The sequence below is a fragment of the Hypomesus transpacificus genome, chromosome 17 (assembly GCF_021917145.1).
Source record: "Hypomesus transpacificus isolate Combined female chromosome 17, fHypTra1, whole genome shotgun sequence".
Classification (NCBI taxonomy): domain Eukaryota; kingdom Metazoa; phylum Chordata; class Actinopteri; order Osmeriformes; family Osmeridae; genus Hypomesus; species Hypomesus transpacificus.
In genome coordinates this window covers 12,536,795-12,561,010 of record NC_061076.1, presented here as the reverse complement: position 1 = coordinate 12,561,010, position 24,216 = coordinate 12,536,795, and the positions used below count along the sequence as shown (strand labels likewise).

The window sequence follows — 24,216 nt, the reverse complement described above, 5'->3', positions numbered from 1 at the left end:
TGGTCACGCTTGGAAAGTCGGAGGTCGTGCGTTCGAGCCTAGTGAGCGGCGAGCGAGCCTTGTCGTTACGGAGCGTGGCTACAGCTGTTACATACCCGTCACACGAGCAACTTTAAAATCACTAAGTTTGCATTCACAATTAAGAGTAGGAAACTAAGATCACGGATACTGTCAAAACTCAAAAATAAAAGGCGATTTTAAGAGATGAGTCAACAAAGTTTGTCCACCAAAGTCAACCAAAAGTATATGGAGTCAAATTAGGGTCAATAATAATTAGCAGTCGCAGAAAAAGATTCACAGTCGCAGAAAAAGATTAGCAGGAGCATAAAATAATTTGCAGGAGCAGAAAACGATTTGCAGGAGCAGAAATAGTTTTGCTCCTGCCAATCGTTTCCTGCGACTGTGAATCTTTTGCCGTGTCAAAATCGGGTCAAAAAGGTGTCCTATAAGCACGTTACTTGTTGAGTAGCCAATCAGAATGCTGTTCACCGACCGCAGCAGATATGGACACACAAAAGTTGACCACACACTTCGAGATCTTCCTCACACTAACGTTTGTCTCACTGTCTCACCAAAGAAGCGTAATGAAATTCATAATGTAAAAAAAGTGCTAAAACTCCAACAGGTAAAGATGCCTTTTTATTTTGATGTGATACTGTGTTGTGATATAGCCTAATACTGTTTTGTACAATAGTATCTGAGTTGGTAGACAGTCACTGTCACGGCGCAGTGTTACTTGTCCATAAAGTACACACTTTTTGCAGATTACTGTACCTGTTCAGGATTGACAGGAGACAAAGCTGTTTGTGTTAATTGGTGGTACGGTTGTAGCAGGCATAGTCGAAACGCAGGTTTGGTGCTGCTTAGTGGCTTGTGTGAGCACTATATGGGAATTGTTGCCACACTAAATTAAGTAATGATTGATGTTCATCTATTTATATCTTTACCTTTAAACAAGACATTAGAAAATAAAGTGCATTATTTTCGTACGCCGTCTCCTTCCTCATTTATTTAATTGAATAACCCATAGTGGGGAATACCGGGTCCATGACCCCTTTGTCCTGGCTACCTCTGATTCTTAGCCAAGCTTCAGTCTGGTCTAGATTACATCAATAAGATCAAACGTTTTATTTGAGTAATTTCATTTCCTCAAAACATGTGTAGACTGGTTGGGCGAACTCCCATGTACCCTCCAGGACTCCGCGGAGGGTATAGAGCTGGTCCACTGTTCCACGGCCAGGACGAAAACCACATTGCTCCTCCTGAATCCGAGGTTCGACAATCCGATGGACCCTCCTCTCCAGGACCCCTGAATAGACTTTCCCAGGGAGGCTGCGGAGTGTGATCCCCCTAAAGTTGGAGCACACCCTCCGGTCCCCCTTTTTAAAGAGGGGAACCACCACCCCGGTCTGCCAGTCCAGAGGCACTGTCCCCGATGTTGACGCGATGTTGCAGAGTCGTGTCAACCAAGACAGCCCTACAACATCAAGAGCCTTAAGGAACTCCAGGCGGACCTCATCCACCCCAGGGGCCCTGCCAGAGTAGTCAGAGTCAGAGTAGAACCGCTGCTCCTCCACGTCGAGAGGAGCCAGCTGAGGTGGCTCGGGCATCTGATTAGGATGCCTCCTGGACGCCTCCCTGGTGAGGTGTTCCAGGCACGTCCCACTGGGAAGAGGCCCCGGGGAAGACCCAGGACACGCTGGAGGGACTATGTCTCTCGGCTGGCCTGGGAACGCCTCGGGGTCCCCCAGGAAGAGCTGGTGGAAGTGGCCGGGGAGAGGGAAGTCTAGGCCTCCCTGCTTAGGTCGCTGCCCCCGCGACCCGATCCCCGGACAAGCGGCAGATGAGGGACGGACGGGCTGAGGAGTGTGATCCCCTAAAGTTGGAGCACACCCTCCGGTCCCCCTTTTTAAAGAGGGGAACCACCACCCCGGTCTGCCAGTCCAGAGGCACTGTCCCCGATGTTGACGTGATGTTGCAGAGTCGTGTCAACCAAGACAGCCCTACAACATCCAGAGCCTTAAGGAACTCCAGGCGGACCTCATCCACCCCAGGGGCCCTGCCAGAGTAGTCAGAGTCAGAGTAGAACCGCTGCTCCTCCACGTCGAGAGGAGCCAGCTGAGGTGGCTCGGGCATCTGATTAGGATGCCTCCTGGACGCCTCCCTGGTGAGGTGTTCCAGGCACGTCCCACTGGGAAGAGGCCCCGGGGAAGACCCAGGACACGCTGGAGGGACTATGTCTCTCGGCTGGCCTGGGAACGCCTCGGGGTCCCCCAGGAAGAGCTGGTGGAAGTGGCCGGGGAGAGGGAAGTCTAGGCCTCCCTGCTTAGGTCGCTGCCCCCGCGACCCGATCCCCGGACAAGCGGCAGATGACGGACGGACGGGCTGAGGAGTGTGATCCCCCTAAAGTTGGAGCACACCCTCTGGTCCCCCTTTTTAAAAAGGGGGACCACCACCCCGGTCTGCCAGTCCAGAGGCACTGTCCCCGATGTCCACGCGATGTTGCAGAGTCGTGTCAACCAAGACAGCCCTACAACATCCAGAGCCTTAAGGAACTCCAGGCGGACCTCATCCACCCCAGGGGCCCTGCCACCGCCGAGCTTTTCAACCACCTCGGCGACCTCAGCCCCAGAGATAGAAGGGCCCGCCCCAATGTCCCCAGACTCTGCCTCCACGTCAGAAAGCGTGTTGGTGGAATTAAGGAGGTCTTAGAAGTATTCCTTCCACCGATCCAGGACGTCCCCCGTCGAGGTCAGCAGCGCACCATCCCCACCGTATACAGTGTTGACAGAGCACTGCTTCCCCCTCCTGAGTCGCCGGATGGTGGTCCAGAACCTTTTTGAAGCAGTTCGGAAGTCATTCTCCATGGCCTCGCCGAACTCCTCCCATGCCCGGGTTTTAGCCTCTGCGACCGCCAAAGCCGCGTTCCGCTTGGCCTGCCGGTACACATCAGCTGCCTCTGGAGTCCTACCAGCCAATAAAGTCCGATAGGCCTCCTTCTTCAGCTTGACGGCATCCCTCACCTCCGGAGTCCACCACCGGGTCCGAGGGTTACCGCCGCGACATGCACCGACCGCCTTGCGGCCGCAGCTCCGGTCAGCCGTTTCAACAATGGAGGCCCGGAACATGGCCCATTCGGACTCAATGTCCCCGGCTCCCCCGAGACATGATCGAAGCTCTCCCGGAGGTGGAAATTGAAGCTCCTTCTGACAGAGGGTTCCGCCAGCCGTTCCCAGCAGACCCTCACATTACGTTTGGGCCTGCCAGGCCTGACCGGCGTCCTCCCCCACCATCGAAGCCAACTCACCACCAGGTGGTGATCAGTTGACAGCTCCGCCCCTCTCCTCACCCGAGTGTCCAAGACATGCGGCCCCAAGTCCGACGACACGACTACAAAGTCGATCATCGAACTGAGACCTCGGGTGTCCTGGTGCCAGGTGCACATAAGGACACCCTTATCCTGGGAGGCTACCCTCTCGTCCACCGGGGTGAACCCCAATGTACAGGCGCCGAACCGAAGGGAAACAAGTATTCCCATCCCAGCTCGATGCCTCTCACCAAGGGCAACTCCAGAGTGGAAGAGAGTCCAGCCCCTCTCAAGGAGACTGGTTCCGGAGCCTACGCTGTGTGTCGAGCCGACTATATCTAGCCGGAAACTCTCTACCTCGCGCACCAGCTCAGGCTCCTTTCCCGCCAGCGAGGTGACGTTCCACGTCCCTAAAGCTAGCTTCTGCAGCCGAGGATCGGACCGCCAAGGCCCGACCCCCATGACCCCTCCTGCGGATGGTGAGCCCACTGGAAGAGGGTCCCACGTTGTCTCTTCGGGCTGTGCCCGACCGGGCCCCATGGGAAAAGGCCCAGCCACCAGGTGCTCGCCATCGAGCCCCACCCCTGGGCCTGGCTCCAGGGGGGGGGCCCCGGTGACCCGCTTCCGGGCAGGGGCAACTGAGAACCATTGTTGTTTTTCTTCATGGTAGGTTTTTTGAGCCACGCTTTGTCTGGTCTTTCACCTGGAACCTGTTTGCCTTGGGTGACCCTACCAGGGGCATAAAGCCCCCGACAACATAGCTTCCAGGATCACTAGAATCACTCCTCAGCCTCCCTGGGAAAGTCTATTCAGGGGTCCTGGAGAGGAGGGTCTGTCGGATTGTCAAATCTCGGATTCAGGATGAGCAATGTGTTTTTCGTCCTGGCCGTGGAACAGTGAACCAGTTCTATACCCTCGGCAGAGTCCTGGAGGGTACATTGGAGTTCGCCCAACCAGTCTACAAATGTTTTGTGGATTTGGAAAAGGTGTTCGACCGTGTCCCTCGGGGGCTCATGTGGGGGGTGCTCTGAGAGTACAGGGTACCGGATTCCCTGATCGGGGCTGTCCGGTCCCTGTACGACCGGTGCCAGAATTGGTCCGCACTGCTGGTAGTAAGTCGAACTTGTTCCCAGTCAGGGTTGGACTCCGCCAGGGCTGCCCTTTGTCACCGATTCTGTTCATTACTTATATGGACAGAATTTCTGGTGCAGCCAGGGCGTCGAGGGGGTCCAGTTTGGTGACCTTAGGATCGGGTTGCTGCTTTTTGCAGATGATGTGGTCCTGTTGGCTTCATCGGGCCGCAACCTTCAGCTTTCACTGGAGCGGTTCACAACCGAATGTGAAGCAGCTGGGATGCGAATCAGCACCTCCAAATCTGAGGCCATGTTTATCAACCGGAAAAGGGTGGAGTGCAATTTCCGGGTTGGGGAGGAGATTTTGACCCAAGGGGGTCTTGTTCTCGGGGTCAAGGGGGTCTTGTTCTCGGGGTCTTGTTCACGAGTGAGGGAAGAATGGAGCGCGAGATCAACAGGCGGATCGGTGCGGCGTCCGCAGTGATGCGGGCTCTGCATCAGCCCGTCGTGGTGAAGAAGGAGCTGAGTTGAAAGGCGAAGCTCTCTATTTACCAGTCGATCTACGTTCCTACCCTCACCTATGGTCACAAACTGTGGGTAGTGACCGAAAGAACGAGATCGCGAATACAAGCGATCACTTGCAAAGAAGGCATCCTGTTGCATGATTTCATATGTTCTTTATTAATTCAATAGGGGTTATGCGCAACATTCTTCCTGGTCCTACAAAACAGATGTAACTACTTCCGGCCGGCCGCTTTTGAGGTAAACACAGCGTAGTAAAGGCCACCTACTATAGCCGGTGTTTAAAGGAGCTACCCTTAATTACAATTTCCCATGTACACAGGATTGCCAAACGGACTTCCAGAGCCCCGAGTACCCTGGGGAGTAGCCTTTTTTTTTGCTCGCAGACGATTAAAACAGTCAAACGAAGACTGTACCTGTAGAAGTCCAAGTGGACTCAAAGAATGCAGTGTTTGGCAATCAACTGCAACAACTACCAGTGTGACAGTATTTATTTACAGGTCAATTTTGTCGGTAGCGTAATCTTATACACCTGCTAACTTTAACATTTTGTTTGGCCTAGTGGTAGGTTAGTAAACGTAATTCCTTCTAGGAACGATAGGTCCTAGCTGTAGAAACCAGAATAATGATATGGATATGACACTAAATAAAAATGAGCTTCTTAAATTAATTTGCTGAATTCATATATTTCATTGATAACTTAGCTCTAGTTGTGTAGCTATGTAGCCTACTGTAACGTTGTAGTTAATGTGTAGAGCTAGTGTTAGTGCTACCTCCTGGGAAACGGTCTAACGTTAGGCTATTATAACGTTATATGAACTCATCACTTTATTCCTGTCACACTTACCCTAATGTAGAGAGTAATACAACGTATAAAATCCTTGAACTTCCCTGTCAATATAAGTTATTTGGATCACCTAGCGCTGCAGATGTGTACAGAAGTGAGAAGCGGAAACGATTACATCTGTTTTCCGGTTCGAACGCTGAGCGCTCCGCATAACCCCTATTGATTGCAATTGGATACATGTTTTAGTATTAAGCATTAAGTGACATGTGTATACATGCATATACGAGGTAGTGATTGGTGTAGCAGCATTGATTAGCAGTATGCTATCATTCCTTCACAGCCTCCCTGCTTAGGTTGCTTTCCCCGCGACCCGACCCCCGGACAAGCGGCAGATAACGAACGAACGTTTAGCAGACGCTCTTATCCAGAGCGACTTACAGTAAGTACGGGACATTCCCCCGAGGCAAGTAGGGTGAAGTGTCTTGCCCAAGGACACAACGTCATTTTGCACAGCCGGGAATCAAACTGACAACCTTCAGATTACTAGCCCGATTCCCTAACCGCTCAGCCACCTGACTCTCTAAATTATAAATTTCAGATGATCCAAATATTTTTTTATTTTTTTGTATTCCCGTTCCAAGGGCTTCAAGCATTTTATTTACTGTCTGGGTGGATTGCCTTGCTAATGGATTGCCCTCTTTCAGGCTCTCATGAGTGTTTATACAATTACAGGACACGTACATGGCAAGTTCAGCGTAAGGCCTTCTAGCTGGCCTTGGTGTCGCAGACTCGAGATCTGATTGTCTATCGCAACTGACTGTCTCCGTTCACTTACAGCGCATGGGAGCCTGCTCTGTTGATTCTGAAGGCATCAGGCAGATTTCATACAACCTGACAACACAAGCTAGCTGAAATATGATTGGATAAAAACTCTACCATAAAATACAACACTGTCAGCAGCTCAACCAAGAGGATATAATATGAAATGAAGAGAACAGACTATGGATATTTTTTTATTTTATTATTTGTGTCAGTGTATTTATCGAATTACATTTAGACGGAGGGAAATTATAAATAATTATTTATTTATTTTATTTGGGGGGGCTAATGAAACTTTTGGGGGGGCTCTTGCATGCTAGATGCGCCCATGTGAGACACAATGCTCGAAATGATTGGAATCATGCCGAAATTACATTTCAATATATATTAGGGCTGTCAAAGTTAACGCATTAATGGCGCGTAAATGCAATGTCACTTTAACGTGACAAAAAAAAAAAAAAGTGCCGTTAACGCAGGTTTCTTTTTGAGCCTGGGAATCACCTGTCGTCACATGACTTCGACTGCCGACAGTAGCTGAATGATGGAGAGAGCTTTTTTAGATGGGAAGTTCAATTTCAAAAAGTTGCAAAACGGATCGGTTGACAACTAAGGCTGTGTGTACTGATTGTCAGGCTGAGTTTAGTTATTACCGGAGTAGCCTACTTCCAGCCTAAACTATCACATGCAAGCAAAGCATACAGTTAGCAGCAGTGTTAGCAGCGTTAGCAGTAGCAGCAGCACCGTTTCCTCCGGTAATATATGCAGGGCTCTCAAGTTTTGAAGACAGGCAAGAGTTGACATTCTCCCCCCCCCCCCCCCCGTCAGGGGGTCAAAATTAATTAATTAATTGCTTTTTACCTGACATCTTTGAAAGGCAGCAATGATTAATGCATCCATGGCCAGGATATAATAATAAAACATGACATTATTTTAAATTTAAAAAAAAGTCAAAGGAATTGAGCCTATTTACATCCCGCACTGGGTTCGATCCTGCCACCTCTCACATCCCAAGCGCCGCCACTACCAACTACGCCAACAAAAAGCTACAAAACCATTGATGCGGGTGGCCTGTTACTTACCTGACGAGTGAGTTTCACCGATACACACCGGCTACATCTATGAACTACTTGTTCTGAGCAGTTGTTGTCAGTGAACAGGCTGTAAAACTGTTGGTTAAGAGACTCGTGAAAAACTGATGCTAATTATCTGGGAAACATTTTATAACAGCAGTCAAGTTGTCATTGTTTGTGTCAAACAAAAATTTGAATTTGTTGTAACATTAAAACAGGAGATCATTACTGTGCTCAAAGTGATGCTCGAGCTCCAGCGGTTTGCTTTGTGGGTGAACAAAACTTTCGGAAGACGTAGCAGAATCCCGAAAAATGACAGGATATGCTTTTTTTTCATTGGTTGTTGCATTAAATCTTACCCAGATACAATGGTGCTATTTTCCGATTGGCTGTTGTAGGCCCTTTCTTTTTTTTGATTGGCTGATAAGTGGCAGGCTCGACTAAGAACTTCAGGGGAGTGCTTGAATGCCGGTTCCATAGTGAGAGTGGGGCGGCCAGAGGAATTTTGGTTGGGTGCTGCGGCATATTAAATATATTATAAATATTTTTTTTCGGCGTGAGAAATACAATGTGTGGCGGGAGGGCGTGACTAAAGACTGAAATGAGTGACTGTCACTCTCAATGCGTGACACTTGAGAGCCCTGTATATGGCAGACAACACTCGCAAAAGAAGCAAGCAGCTGACTGGGTTCAACAAAATACAAACTGTATTGTTCAATATTTAGGTCAATCTGTGGTATCTGAAGTATGTGGATGATTTTGTGGATGTATACATCAGTATAAATGAATGAATGAATGAATAAAACTCCCTCACAATTTAAAATGTGTTGCATCTGAACTTGTTATATACACATTATCATCCAGTTAGGACTATTTGAAGTTAAGTACGCCCTTTTAAAGTTATTTTAACAAAAAAAATCATTTATGGGGGTACATTTAACAGATCAAATAGATTTTTTTAGATAGATAATTTTGCGAATAATTGCCATCAATCGCAATTAATCATATGAAATAATGCGATAAATAGCAATTAAATATTTTAATTGCTTGACAGCCCTAATATATATATATATTTCCTCTCAATGTGGTATTCAATATGCAATGCTTATGAATTAAGGCTTGACATTTTACAAAATATTCCATTGCCTCCTAGTCAGATGGCTGAGCGGTTAGGGAGTCTGGCTATTGATCAGAAGGTTGTTGGTTCGACTCACGGTCGTGCCAAATGACGTTGTGCCCTTGGGCAAGGCACCCCACCCTACTTGCCTTGGGGGGAATGTCTCTGTACACACTGTAAGTCGCTCTGGATAAGAGTGTCTGCTAAATGAATAAATGTAAATGTAGTCAGAGAATGAAGAAACAACCATTAAAGGTCACATGACATGAAAACTTCACTTTAGGAGGTTATTTAACATTAATATGAGTTCCCCTACACTACCTTTGGTCCCCCAGTGGCTAGAAATTTGGACAGGTGTAAACCAAGTCCAACCAAGGGTATTCTTCTCCGCCTTTGAGAAAATGAAAGCTCAAACGCTCGGTTTTGAAAATCCCCTATTGTGAAGTCACGACCATGCAAGTGTTTTACATTTATTCATTTAGCAGACGCTTTTATCCAAAGCAATTTCCAAGAGAGAGATTTACAAAGTGCATAGGTCACTGATAATGACAACAAGATAGTCCCATTGCGGGTAGCCAAAACATGAAGCACATATTGTGAACAACCAAAATTAAGTGTCAAAGGGAAGAACCATAAGAGCATGTAGTTAAGCAAGTTACAATTAAACAACATAAATCGCTATAAGTGCGCCTGTAGAAAAGCAAGCAACAGTAAAAAATAAGATTAACTGAAATAAAACTTGCAGCGAGTACAACAGTTTAAATCAGTTACCACTAACCAACAGGTCTCTAACCAACAGTCATTGTGATCCTTCAGGAAACTAGCATTGGGTCAGAGACAGTCCGTGTCTCTGATGGAGGTGGGGAGTTGATTCCACCATTGGGGGGCCAGACAGGAGAAGAGCTTGTGTTGGGACCGGGCGGTCTTGAGCGGTGGGACCACCAGGCGGTTGTCTGAAGAAGACCGTAGGTGGCGGGTGGGGGTGTAAGGCTGCAGGAGAGACTTGATGTAGTCGGGTGCAGTCCCGTTCACTGCTTGGAAGGTCAGTGCCAGGGTCTTGAATCTGATGCGGGCCGTGATGGGTAGCCAGAGAAGGGAGATGAGGAGCGGGGTAACAAGGGAGTGTCTGGGTAGATTGTAGACCAGACAGGCCGCTGCGTTCTGAATCCTCTGAAGAGGGCGGGTTGCGCATGCTGGGAGACCGACGAGCAGCGAGTTGCAGCAGTCCAACTTGGAGAGGAAAAGTGCTTGGACAAGCAGCTGGGTGGAGTGCTCAGACAGGTATCTCCTGATCTTTCGGATGTTGTACAGGGTGAACCTATATGACCGGGAGACCGCACTAATGTGGGCCGTGAGGGAGAGCTGATCATCCATGGTAACCCCAAGGTTCCTGGCAGAGGATGAAGGGGTCACCGTCGCAGATCCCAGGGTGATTGAGAGATCGTGGGAGATGGAGGGTTTGGCCGGGATGATGATTGTTGGAGAAATTGAAGATGTAACACATTTATCCTGTCTGTGTTCAGCATTCCTTGTGTGTATAGAGAAGCCTACCCCCAAATGTGAACTTTGGGTAACATGAGGCATATGTAAACAAGGTGACCTGGGCTGACCACTCTCTCTCATACTGGAGAGGCCATAAAAGATGTCTGGCCTTATCTGTGTTGGGTGAATCATGTGGTCAAGCTTACAGGGGTCAAAAGGCACACACACGCACACACTCAAACACGCACACACACCAGGTCTACGCAAGGAGCCAATGAAGAAGAGCCATGGAACATTTGCATGCCTTTGTCTTAACCAATGACTGTAAAGAGTGGGGCTGCTTAAATAGCTAGCTAGCACAACATGCTAGCAGACAAACTTTGAAGCACAATGGCGTGTGATGTTTTTGTCTCCTTGTGGGCCGGCCGCAAGTAATAAGGCTTTCTTAAACTTGTTCACCGACTGACTGTGCAATGCTTGATAGATTAATATTTCTGACAATGAGGAGTTCTGTTTTGGCTATGTTCAGCTGGAGGTGGTGCTTGGTCGTCCAGGCAGAGATGTCTGTGAGGCAGGCCTCGATCCTAGCTGAGGAACGACAGGTACAGCTGTGTGTCATCAGCATAGCAGTGGTAGGAGAAGCCATGGGAGGTGATGATCTGTCCAAGCGAGGTGGTGTTCAGGGAGAAGAGGAGGGGTCCAAGAACGGAGCCCCGTGGGACACCAGTGGAGAGCTGGCGGGGGCCCGACACCCCAGGAGACTTGGTAGGATCTTCCCGACAGGTAGGATGAGATCCACTGAAGTGCACTGCCAGTGATACCCATCTCAGAGAGTCTGGCGAGCAGGATTTGATGGTTAACCCTGAAAACTGCTGCAGAAAGGTCCAGCAGAATGAAGATGAATGACCTTGAAGCCACTCTGGCAGACTGGAGGGCAGTGGTGACTGACAGGAGTGCGGTTTCTGTGGAGTGGCCAGTTTTGAAGCCCGATTGGTTGGGGTCAAGCAGGTTGTTCTGAGAGAGAAAGTTTGACAGTTGGTTAGATAAGTCTAGCTAACACAAATAATGAAACAAGGTCCGATTAACCCACTAGTAAGATGAAGATCACAATGTTCACTCAGCAGAAACACAGGTGCACTGGTACAATGCAAAGACAAAGTCATTCATACATAAAACACTCAGAGACTGCAGGTAGGTCTGTTCTGATATCTGAAATTGATTTAGCTAGTGTTGCTGTTGTTGCTAAATTCAATAAATTCGAGGGGACGGAGCTTCAGCACCTTCAGGCGACACGCCTCCCCAGTCTCAAGCAGAGAAGACTGCCAATTGTCTAACTATTTCAAAGCCTAATTTAAAGGAGTCATTGATTACAAAACCAATTCTACCTTGTCATATTTGAATAACGACAGTTTGTTGGGTAAAATGAACATACAGTGAACCTCAAAGTCCATTGACACCTCCTTCCTATGCAAATCTCGAAATGAAAAAATGTGGCTGTAAAACTGAGCCTTTTTTGGCTCTGGTCTGTACCTTAGTCATGCCCCCAAATTTACATCCAGACCAGCCCACTCACTGGTGTTCTTGCCCAGTCCGAGGTAGCGTAGATCTCCGATACTAGTTTAGCTGTGCGCTGGTCTGTGTAGGCTACTTCTAAAGAATTACAAAGAAGAATGTTTTGAATTATAACAAGGATATTGAAAATGGACCACGGTCGTAAATGCTGTGTTCCAGGCTGTACAAGGAAGGCTAAAACTCATAGTCTTCCCAAGGAGCCAAACATTCGACAGGCATAGCTGCTGTTTGTCCCGGCGAAGTTCGACACTAAATTATTCATTTGCTCTAAACATTTCACCCAAGACAGTTTTGACAACCTTCGACAATTTCAAGCAAGATTTGCTAAGAAGCTTAACCTGAAAAGAGGTGCTGTTCCGACCGTATGCTCATTGCAAGCTGTAAGTACAGTATGATTTTGTTGCTAACAGTTATTAGCAATGCTTACGTCTCCTGTATCAAGTTCAAGTCTTTTATTTGGCAGATGCACAGAACAACACAAGGTTAGACTGGGCACTGAAATTCTGAAGACAAGACAACGCAAGCACCTGGCATAACATAACATATAAGTACACGGAACAAATTTACATCTATGCTGAGCTTAGATAAGTGAACTTCCTAAATATACAGATAGCAATAAATAAACGACTATACTAACCCTAACACTAAAACTTCCTAAATTACAGATAACAATAAATAGTACGCTATACTAACCCTAATGCACAAAAAAACCTGTTTCAACCCTATAACCTATTCTAACCTAAGTGGAGTACAGTGCAATAGTGCAAATTTGCAGATCAGTGACTATGTCAATGACCAAACAGGAGCCTTGTGGCGAGGTACAGTGAGGTACAGTAGTGCAATGTTACTGAAAGAGCAACCAGTAGCTGAAAGTGACAGTGTATAAGTGACTAGTGTGCAGTAAAAATGTCCATATCCGTGTCCGTATCTAGCATAGATAGAATGCTAAATACGTTTTTAAACACATCAACATACTACTTAGCAAATGACTTTAGCTAGACTAGCTGTAGTCGGCATTAGAAGGGAAGCTTACAAAAAAATAGCCAGAAAACGAATAGCAGTCTGGCCTATTGCTAACGCCTGTCTAGATTATGTATTTGAAAGAACTGGAGAAAGGTAGGTGCTAGATACAGGAAACATTAGCATTGCTAATAACTGTTATCGACGAATCATACTACAGCTTGCGGTTGTGATGAACGTAAGGTCAGAAACGCACCTCTTTTCAGCAATAGCTTCATAGCAAATCCTGTTTTACATTGTCTCAGGTTTTCAAAACCGTCCTTGGTGAAATGGTTCGCGCAAATGTGTCGAGGGTCGAACTGCACAGGGATCTTCTACGCTACGGTATAGACAAATATCAGCCATGCCCGTCAATGTTAGCTAGACTCTAGCTCATCTGCTTTTTATTAACGCTGATTTGCAAGGAATGCAAGAACAGCTAGATAGCGAAAACACCTAGACTGTAGGCATGTAAACTAGTTTAGCTTGCTAACACAAAAGCATAGGTATAATGTGTGATGATCTAGCTTAGTTTATTTGCAATGGGGCTAACGTTGTTTCATGTTCCTGACTGTGTTTCATTCAAATAAATAACCTGTGTTGTTATGTAAATCTACAATTCACGATGCATGTTTGTCCAGATCTTTGTCAAGTTATTTTTCAGCAAGATATCTAGAGCTAGCTACAGTAACCCTTACAAAAAAGAAGTATACTTCAAGTTTATTTTGTAAGTATACTTTGTATAAAAAGTATACTATTATCATGTTACTTAAAGTATACTAGCAGTGTACTTATTTATATACTTTTTTTGTACTAAGTAAATTGAATTGGCCCACTTTTTAGGTCATTTAGTACACTTTAAAGTACACGTTTTAGGTCATTTAGTACACTTTAAAGTACACTTAAGTGTATTTCAAGGTTTACTTTTGAATACTTCAAAGTAGCCTGTGTAGTGCACTTTCAGTTCATCAAGTATAATTCCTCAAGTACTTCAAAGTATACTTTGGAATACTGTAAAGTAGCCTGTGTAGTGCACTTTCAGTTCATCAAGTATACTTCCTAAAGAGCTTCAAAGTATACTTCGCAATACTTACAAGTGGACTTTCATTTAAAGCAAGTACTTCAAGAACTTAACTTCTAAATTTAATTTGACTATAACTTACTAATGTATTGAAATGTTTAGGGGTCCCTCAAACGCATCAGATCTTTAATCAGATCTTGAATCACATGGCGAAAACAGGGCCCTCGCATCATTTCACTGCGGCTTCTTAGCTGAAAGAAGCTACCCACACCATTACGCCGAAAGAATCCAGCTGTTCTTATCAAATGTAACAGTCATTTAATTCATGGTTACAATGGTAAACCAGCACAACAATGACAATTACCTCGCAACAAAACACTACATTCTAAGCAGACACATTTAAAAAACGAAATTCGTGAAGTTACATTTGTATTTCGAGCAAACGGCAAACTTATCAAATTTTAACACTATTTGCCGCCTTGCATCATGGGAATTGACTAGCCAATGAGCCACACTATCTTCATTAATTCACGTAGTTATTTCGTTCTTCAGTCAGTTTGACAATATAACCTTCAAATGGATAATGCAACCCTTCTGTCTGCTTGTTTCTCAATTAGCTTTTTCGTTTTTTTCCATTAATACTCCAATTGATAATTATTAGTATAAGATTATAGGGCTTCAGAATGTTTTCGCAGTAATTAAGGTTACAGCTTCAATACCAAAAAAGATTCAATGTGCAATGCATAATAGATTTTCATATACATTAATAATTAGAATAAGATGGATTTAAAAAATGTAACCTGTAATGTACTTAAAAATTATTTTGACTGTTTTTGCTGTATAATGATAGAAGACGTACATCCTACTCCAGAAGAAATGTATACCTTTTTCTGATTCTAAGCATACTTCTTAAAAGTATATCAGAAGTTAACTATTTTTATAGCATACTTAAAAGTACATCAAAAGTGAACTATTTTCTAAGTATACTTCTTACACAAGTGAACTATTTTCAAAGCATACTTAAAAGTATATCAAAAGTGAACTATTTTCTAAGCATACTTCTTAAAAGTATGTAAAAAGTGAACTAAAAGTGTACTATCCATATTTTAGTATACTTATAGTATACTTTAATATACTTATTTTTTGTAAGGGAACTGAAGCTGAGTTGAATCACAATATAGTTTGGTTGCTAAGCTGTAATGTTCTACCCACCTAAGTCAAACCAGTTTGCTTCGACAACAGAAGTGGAAACAACTAACGTTATAATTTCAAATGATATCTATTCAATCTGTTGAAAACAGTGTTGTTTAATGTTTTATTTTAAGTCTTCAACTTCGGTGCTTCAGTGAGTGCTGTTGGCCGTGTTGCGTTTTTGCTCCCCAGCTTCACTCGTTGAAAACCAACCAATCAGCGTGCAGCTCATCTAAATATTAATGAGCATACCATAAAAGGAGAAAAGCCACAGTTTTTTCCCGGGAAAATTTCAGAGGATCTATCAGGGGGCATAAAACAGCACCCGGGCCATTTTCAACCCAACCAATGTTATAACCTATTCTGAGACCTTAAGGAACAGTGGCTGTTTATCAATCCACGTTTTTTTCCGTTCTTGTGTTCTTGCGAACTCGTTTGACGTCATCTTTTATTGCCCAAGTACGGTTCCAATCCAAAGAACACAAGTCACCAAGAGCGCCAAAAATACCCAGAAATGTTCCTGATGCAATTGTCCCCTTTTATCGAGGATGCATCGGATGGTGACTTGACCAGCGAGAACGCTTCAGATTTCCCAGAAGTCATTGCAAGATGTCAAGCGAGGCGGACAAACCTCACAACCGTAATTTTTTACTTTTCATATTTCAGCTAAACGGTACGTGTAAATCAGCATCTGAATTAAGATGTGACGAGATATAGGCAGTTCTGTCGCTGAAAGTTTTCTTATTTTATTGATGAAAGTGCTAATTTGTAAATTTGCTCCGACTTTTCGATAACCTAGCTAGTAGTATCTCAGTGCAGTGCAGACACTAGTTAACAGGTACTGTAAGTTAGCAAGGGCTACAGAAAATGTAAAATTACAGGTAGACGGACAATTCTTTTGCTTTGTTATCTAGTTTTTGTAGTTAGTCAGTGTTATCATAATGCTGCGAGTCCAGGAAAACCCTAACCATCTCAATTCATTCTCCGTCCTTGCAAGACCATTCTCGCAAGGAGGCTTGCCAGAACATTCTTCAAAAGAATGTACTTGCGTTCTCAGCGTTCTTCGGATTGATAAACAGCCAGTGTGAAATACCCAAAAAACCCAGTCAATCACCCCTTTAACATACTTGTCTGTTTTTTTTTTCATTTGAATTTGGATGGGTAGTCAACAACACATTCTTCTGTGGTGTGATGAACTTAAAACTCAATTCAATTCAATTCCACTTTACAGGATATTTAAATGTTTTCTCCCTGTGTTGCAGGCCACTAGATAGTAGATCATTGAGGTCTGCCACCATGTCATCTAAAAAATGCAGGTCAGTTGGCCGCTTGTTTCTGCACGTCAGTGTGGTTGGGAAAACTGTGATGGGCTTGAGGTGGACAGGCCACATAGCTTTCCCTGAGGTCTTGAACAGCGGCAATCCATCAGTGTTGAAGGACAGATTAACTGTATAGCAGTTGGACAGCTATTCAAATTGATATTTATTCAGGGTATCGAGCAATGTATCACCCAATGGATAATTCAGATATTCCATTCCAGACTTCTTTGTTGTATTTACCTGCCTTGGTGTTTTTAGCAGGGTACGAGCGGAGGATGGGAGATCCGAGTGACTGGTGGTCACACAATCAGCATCATTGCTAACATTAGCAGACAAGCTAGCACTAGCAACAGGTGCCTCCTCCGGCAAGCAACTAGGAAGCTCCTTAAAAACAAGCTGTTGATAGAAGGCACACTTTGTAAAGGAGCTGCTCCTATCACTTCTTTCTCCTTTTTTTGCTTTCGCTTAAAATACCTGCTAGCGCTAGGAGTGCGTCGATCCATTCTATTCTTCGCTGTCTAGTTATGTTTTTACTTATTTTTGTCATTTCATGTTAATAAGTTAATGTTAAAATAGTGTTTAAAAAGGAAAGACTACACATAGGTACAACATTTTATTTACATATAGGACCTCCCAGGACCTCAAGTGGGAACTGAACATCAGCTCCCTCACCAAGAAAGCACAACAGAGGATGTACTTCCTGCGGCAGCTGAAGAAATTCAACCTGCCAAAGTCGATGATGGTGTACTTCTACACAGCCATCATTGAGTCCATCCTCACCTCCTCCATCACCATCTGGTACGCTGCTGCCACTGCCAAGGACAAGTGCAGGCTGCAGCGTATCATCCGCTCTGTGGAGAAGGTGATTGGCTGCAATCTGCCCTCCCCTCGAGGACCTGCACACCTCGAGGAACCTGAGGCGAGCGAAGAAGATTGTGGCCGACTCCTCCCACCCTGGACACTCCCTGTTTCAGTCACTCCCCTCCGGCAGAAGGCTGCGGTCCATCAGGACCAAAACCTCACGCCACACAAACAGTTTCTTCCCTTCCGCTGTTGGCCTCCTCAACAAGGCCAAGAGTTCACACTGACTTTAATGACTTAATGTCTTAAAACAATTGCATTTGCACTACTTCACAATTCGTGTAATATTTGTATTTTATATTGTATTTTATACTGTAAATTGGCAACATATATTTTATTTTATGGCAACTTATATTTTATTTTATTGTATATTTTATTTTAATTGTATTCCACTTAGCATTGCTAGTTTATGTATCCTTAGTATAGTTAGACCTTATTTCAAAATTTAAGATTCCTAAATGTTTATTGTATGCACCTTCCTGCCAAAGCAAATTCCTTGTCTGTGCAAACTTTCATGGCGAATAAATCCCTTTCAGATTCTGATTCTGATATATTTACAGGTATATTCCATTACGAGATTTATGCTTAAACAGTCAAACTTGATTCCTTTGTTACAGTTTTCACTCTGTCATTTAAGGTGATGTTGGAAGCCACAGTAAACAGCAAGTAAACGCTCACTACGGCTTGTCGTCATTTTGCATAAGTTAGCTGGTTGTATAGCTACAGTTGCTACACTACAACACAAAGGGTATGTCTTCTGGAAGAAAAATATTTACACAATTGAATTGATACATTTGCCATGCTTAAACAGTGGCTGCTTATCAGTCCGAAGAACACAAGTACATTCTTTTGAAGAACTTTCTCGCAAGCATCCTTACGAGAACGGTGTTGCAAGATCCCTAGGACGGAGAATGAATTGAGATGCGGGTACAATGCGCAATACCCTGGACTCGCTAGCTAGGTTATCGAAAAGTCAGAGCAAATTTACAAATTAGCCGTTTCATCAATAAAATAAGCTCATTTTCAGCGACTACTTTGCCCATTTTTTGTAACATTTTAATTCAGATGCTGATTGTACCATTTCAGATGCTGACATGTACCGTTTTGCTGAAATATGAATTGTAAAAACTTACAGTTATGAAGTTTGTCCGCCTCTCCTGACATCTTGCAATCACTTCTGGGAAATCAGATGCGTTCTCGCTAGCCAAGTCACCATCCGATGCATCCTCGATAAAAGGGGCGGATCAAGAACATTTCCGGATTTTTTTGGCCTTCTTGGTGACATGTGTTCTTTGGATTGGAACCATACTTGGCAATGACAGATGATGTAAAACGAGTTCGCAAGAACACAAGAACAGAGAAAAACGTGGATTGATAAACAGCCAGTGAGTGTGTAAACATTGGACAGTTGACTTGCTCATTTTAATTTATTTCAGTGGTTATAAATGCAAGTTACATGACATGTCGTCCAGGCCCCCTGGGCAACTGCCCCAGTTGCCCCCAAAACCACTGAGAAGAACTGTCATCAAAGCTACATCACGGGCACTGCACTACCCATCTTTAGGGTTAGGGTCTTCATGCAGCGCTGCAGCCGGCCGCAGGCGGCTGACTTGAGACAGTGAATTATGGTTAGACTTTTTGTCCAACTTTAGACGGCGCCGAGGATACATCACTGTGACGTCGCCATCAAAGTACCGTGAGATCGATTCGAGAACTGCCGGCTGTGTAGCCGAGCACATTTTCTCAAGAGCAACTGCACGGGGTCTAGTGACGACACAGCTATTTCATGATTGGCCAGACTCACACACGACAACTTTGACGCGTGTTTTGTATTTATTCTGACACCATCAGTTTCGCAAATGCTCAAATTCGGACCAAACTGTTTAATTTAATAACAAATGTATTGAAGAAAAGGTTTTACTCCGCCTCTTCACTAACGGAAAGATTACGTTTAATTATAAATAAAGTAAAGTAAGCAAACAGCGCCTAATCGGCCATGGCTGACGTCAACGCAGCAAACCACGAGAAGCTGAAATGTCCGACTTTACAGAGCCGTTTTCAACTCCTCCCCGACTGCAAGCGGCTACTCTCGCCGGTCGTTTCATGCAGCCGCAGTCCATGTCAAACACACCATATGTTTCTATGCTCTTGAAACATTTTGCCTAGGGCTGTGAAGGTACTCGCGCTGGCCCTGCTTGCCGTGTGAAGCAGTATCTCTGGCCGTACAATGTGTAAGACGTCAATGACATTTAAAAGGCTTTTTGGAACAGAAAGGCGACTTTTCAAAAATCTAACTCCCAACGGTGAGTATTTATTTTGCCTCCCCTTTCGAATTCAGAATTCAAATTACTAGACAAAAAATTATATCCTGAGAAAAGTGGATTTTGATGGGTATAGCTCCATAGTTCCCATTCATTCTGCACTCGACCGTTAGCGCCCTCATATGGAACTAGTGCGGAACTGCAACCAGTTCAGAACCCGGAAGTTTTCCGAGAGTGGGAGTTCTCCCCATATTAGACATCTCTGATATAAGCAGAGAATGTCTAATAAAGAGAGAACTCCCACTCTAGGGAAACTTCCGGGTTCTGAACTGGTTGCAGTTCCACTGAAGTTCCATATGAGGGCGCTAACGGTCGAGTGCAGAATGAATGGAGGTCTATGGAGCTATACCCCTCAAAATCCACTTTTCTCAGGATATAATTTTTTGTCTAGTAATTTGAATTCTGAAATCGAAAGGGGAGGCAAAAAAAATACACACCACTGGGTGTTAGATTTTTTTTTAAGTCGCCTTTCTGTTCTAAAAAGCCTTTGAAAATGGCATTGACGTCACACACATTGTACGACCAGAGCTACTGCTTGACGGCAAGCTCTGGTTACTTCCACTTTACTCTCGAGGCATCGACAACACAGCTGACAGGTTAGGCTCTCCCTGTCAATACACATGCTAGAAAGAGTTTTGGCTTGCTAATGTTGTTGCTAATGTTGCTAATGCTCTGACATTCTGGTTCTGCTTCGGATGCCATCAAACGGGATCTCTGGTCGTAGTCAGTCCTTCACTAACCAATCAGCATTCGTTAGCAGAATGCTAGCGTGTTATGGGCCACAACGACTTACCATGTAAGAAATCGAAAGGACATAAGTACTCGTTCATTCAACTTTTGACCTGTAATCTATGTTGAACATGCAAAAACTACAATCAAATCTGAGATTTATCAACAACAATCAGGCGAAAGACACAAATTTAGCCGTTTAGCTCCATAGACTCCCATTCATTTTGCACTCGACCGCGATCACTCCCAGTGGAACTCTGGTGGAACTGCTACAAAATTCGGTACAATGGGGCTTAATAGGGAGTGGGCAGGCTCTCCTTAAACAGGCTCTGATATAAGTCTACGGAAAAATCATTTCGAGAGGATGTTTACGTAATATCCGTTGGTTCATACCGGGGAAGTTGTTTCCTGAAGTTGACCTGGACATCATTTGCCTGAAACTAGTTTGCAAAGATACATTTTAATTAGTTATCAAACTCCTTGAAAACAAATGATTTGTGTTAAATGGATTTGTCAGAGAAAGCAAAATCTCAAAACGAAGACATTGGTAAGTAGCCTACAGTACATCAGCTCGCTAGCGCTAGATAAAAGGTATTACTCTAATCTTAGCTTGCTCCATGCAACAAGTGTTTGATCATTCCTTCACGACTGTCATTTAAAAAAAAAATACTGTCAAAATGACAGTGAATATCAAAATTATATTAGTTGGACGTGAAGCACTCAGTGTCAGGTAATATGAATTTTTGAGGGGAAACACGTAACATGCTTGAAGCTAGCTAACTCGCCGTAGATGCATCCTCGCAGAAAACCCAACTAGATTTTAGCCCTAGATTGACGACAAACTGTTTTGTCACGGGGTTCATGCAAGTTGTTACGGTTGTCTCTTATTTATAATCCAAAACTGAAAGGTTTGACTAACAACAGGTGGTTGAAGGTGCTATACAATGAGAAGCCTGACAGTTTATCGTAGACATACTAGGGTACACTTGTGTTACAGCAATGAGTAATTTGTTGGCAGTTGTTGTGGACGATTTAACGCTGACATGGCACTCCCAGTCTGAAGACTTCCCTAAACCAGGTCTCACTCACAGTGACTTTTGGTTTTACTTTCTAACTGTATTCTAGTGGTAACCTTGCAAAAAATATAAAAATGAAAGGTTATATATGTTTATATTGAAAGCAAAATCAGCAAGACTTGTTTTCAGACACAGTGGAGAGCCTGCAGTTCCAATTAGCCGATTGCAGAGCTCAACTGGAGCACTGGCAGGGTGTGGCGACAATTTGTGAGCTGAGCAAACAGGAGGAGCTGGGTGAGCTACAGAGACAGTGTGACCAGGAGATCCAGTCTCTCCAGGAGGCTCTCAGAGGTATTTGTCTGAGAAAGTTTTACTGTGGTCAACAGAAGATGTCTCCCCAAAAAGTATCAACCATTGAAACTTGTTCCTGTTATTAGAGACAGCGTCACAGTATGAGGCCAGAATATCTACACTGCAGTGTGAGCGTGCCCAGTGGAGGAAAAACGGTGGAATCACAGATAAGGTGTGTTTGTTTATGAGTTCCGAAAGTGTGATACTTCCAAGTCATTATATATGTACGCATATACACATGCACTTGTAATCTTGCTAATACTTTCTCCTTTTATATTTGTTGTTCTTTTGGCCTCCTCTCTTTCTGTTTTACAGAGCAGTGTAAAGAAGGGTAGGGGAAATGCAGGAACCTGCGCATCAGAGAGCCAGACATCAGAATCACCCACCAATAGCTTCCAAGAACCAGAAGCCAGAATTCAGAGTGACAGACCATACAGCCTTTCAGCAGAACTTGAATCTGAAGGGACAGGGCTTCTAATGGAAGGCTATTTCTCCCAGCACTGCGACAGTGCCTCTCTCTCCTCCTTCTCGCTGGACACACCCGCTCTGCCCAGGCGCTCTCCCCCTCAGGACGACACTGCATCTCTGGTCTCTACGGGAACACTCGTGCCCGAGGCAATCTACTTACCACCCCCAGGTCACCGGCTGGTAACACACAGTGACTGGGATGCACTGAACGCGCAGGTAAATAAACCTGAATAGCCTGAAATCCTCATACACTTCCACAGAATTTACAAAAGGGCTTGAATGCTGGACACACTCCCCCATAAACAGCGCTTTAAATTGACCTTTGTACCTGGTAGCACTGGTGCTCCCAACTTTAAAAAGTTAGGAGCATTTTACATTTATGCATTTAGCAGACGCTTTTATCCAAAGCGACTTCCAAGAGAGAGCTTTACAAAAGAGCATAGGTCACTGATCATAACAACAAAGTAGTCCCAAACATTGCAAGCAGCCAAAACATGAAGCATACATGGTGAAAAAACTAAACAAGTGCCAATGGGAAGACCCATAAGAGCATGCAGTTATACAAGTTACAAATTAAAACAACATGAACCACAAAATTGCAGGACTGTACGTGTAGAAGAACAATCAACAGTAAAATATTTCACAGCGAGTACAAGACTTAACTTCATTATAACTAACCTACAAGAGCAACAAGTCACTCAATAAGGGTCGTTGTGATCCTGGAGGAAACTAACATCAGGTCCAGCCAAGCATTCCTAAGTGCCGTTGTACTCCCGGAACAAGTGTGTCTTGAGCCTTTTCTTGAAGGTGGGGAGACAGTCAGTGTCCCTGATGGAGGTGGGGAGCTGGTTCCACCATTGGGAGGCAAGGCAGGAGAAGAGCTTTTGTTGGGACCGGGTGGTCTTGAGCGGTGGGACCACCAGGCGGTTGTCTGAAGAAGACCGTAGGTGACGGGTGGGGGTGTAAGGTTGAAGGAGAGACTTGATGTAGTCGGGCGCAGTCCCGTTCACTGCTCGGAAGGTCAGTACCAGGGTCTTGAATCTGATACGGGCGTTGATGGGTAGCCAGTGGAGAGAGATGAGGAGTGGGGTAACATGGGAACATCTAAGTAGATTGTAGACCAGGCGGGCCGCTGCGTTCTGAATCATCTGAAGAGGGCGGGTTCCACATGCTGGGACACCAGCGAGCAGCGAGTTGCAGTAGTCCAACTTGGAGAGGACCAGTGCTTGGACTAGCAGCTGGGTGGAGTGCTCAGACAGGTATCTCCTGATCTTCCAGATGTTGTAGAGGGTGAATCTACAAGACCGGGAGACTGCAGCAATGTGGGCCGTGAGGGAGAGCTCGTCCATGGTAACCCCCAAGGTTCCTGGCAGAGGATGAAGGGGTCACCGTCGTAGATCCCAGGGTGATTGACAGATCGTGGGAGATGAAGGGTTTAGCTGGGATGATGAGAAGTTCTGTTTTGGCGAGGTTCAGCTGGAGGTGGTGCTCGGTCATCCAGGCGGAGATGTCTGTGAGGCAGGCTTCAATCCTAGTTGAGATCCCCGGATCAGTCGTGGAACGACGGGTACAGCTGCGTGTCGTCAGCATAGCAGTGGTAGGAGAAGTCATGGGAGGTGATGATTGGTCTAAGTGAGGTGGTGTACAGAGAGAAGAGGAGGGGTCCAAGGACGGAGCCCTGTGGGACACCAGTGGAGAGCTGGCGAGGGTCTGACACTTTGACTCCCCAGGACACCTGGTAGGATCTTCCTGATGGGTAGGATGAGATCCACTGGAGTGCAGTGCCAGTGATGCCCATCTCAGAAAGTCTGTAGAGCAGGATCTGGTGGTTAACCGTATCAAACGCTGCAGAAAGGTCCAGCAGAATGATAACGGATGACCTGGAAGCCGCTCTGGCAGACTGGAGGGCAGTGGTGACTGAAAGAAGGTCTCTGTGAAGTGGCCAGTCTTGAAGCCCGATTGGTTGGGGTCAAGCAGGTTGTTCTGAGAGAGAAAGTTAGACAGTTGGTTAGATACAGCACATTCAATTGTTTTTGAACAGAAGGTTAACAATGATATCGGTCTGTAGTTCTGGAGGACGGCAGGGTTAAGAGAGGGTTTTTTGAGTAGAGGGGTAACTCTGGCCTGTTTGAAGGCAGATGGAAAGGTGCCGGAGGTAAGAGAGGAGTTTAGGACATGGAGAAGAAAAGTT

The 24,216-nt window shown here is 45.0% G+C and overlaps 1 protein-coding gene across 2 annotated transcripts in view; it reads left to right on the top strand.

Moving 5' to 3' along the window:
• Positions 1-20,546: 20,546 nt before the first annotated feature.
• rabep2 (rabaptin, RAB GTPase binding effector protein 2) overlaps positions 20,547-24,216 on the top strand; it is a 35,694-nt gene continuing 32,024 nt past the window's right edge. For both annotated transcript variants that reach the window (XM_047037410.1, XM_047037411.1), the window contains exons 1-4: positions 20,547-20,737; positions 21,396-21,557; positions 21,644-21,729; positions 21,873-22,241. In XM_047037410.1, coding sequence (XP_046893366.1) covers positions 20,695-20,737; positions 21,396-21,557; positions 21,644-21,729; positions 21,873-22,241 — 660 coding nt within the window. In that variant the 5' untranslated portion in view covers positions 20,547-20,694. The remainder of the gene's footprint in view (positions 20,738-21,395; positions 21,558-21,643; positions 21,730-21,872; positions 22,242-24,216) is intronic.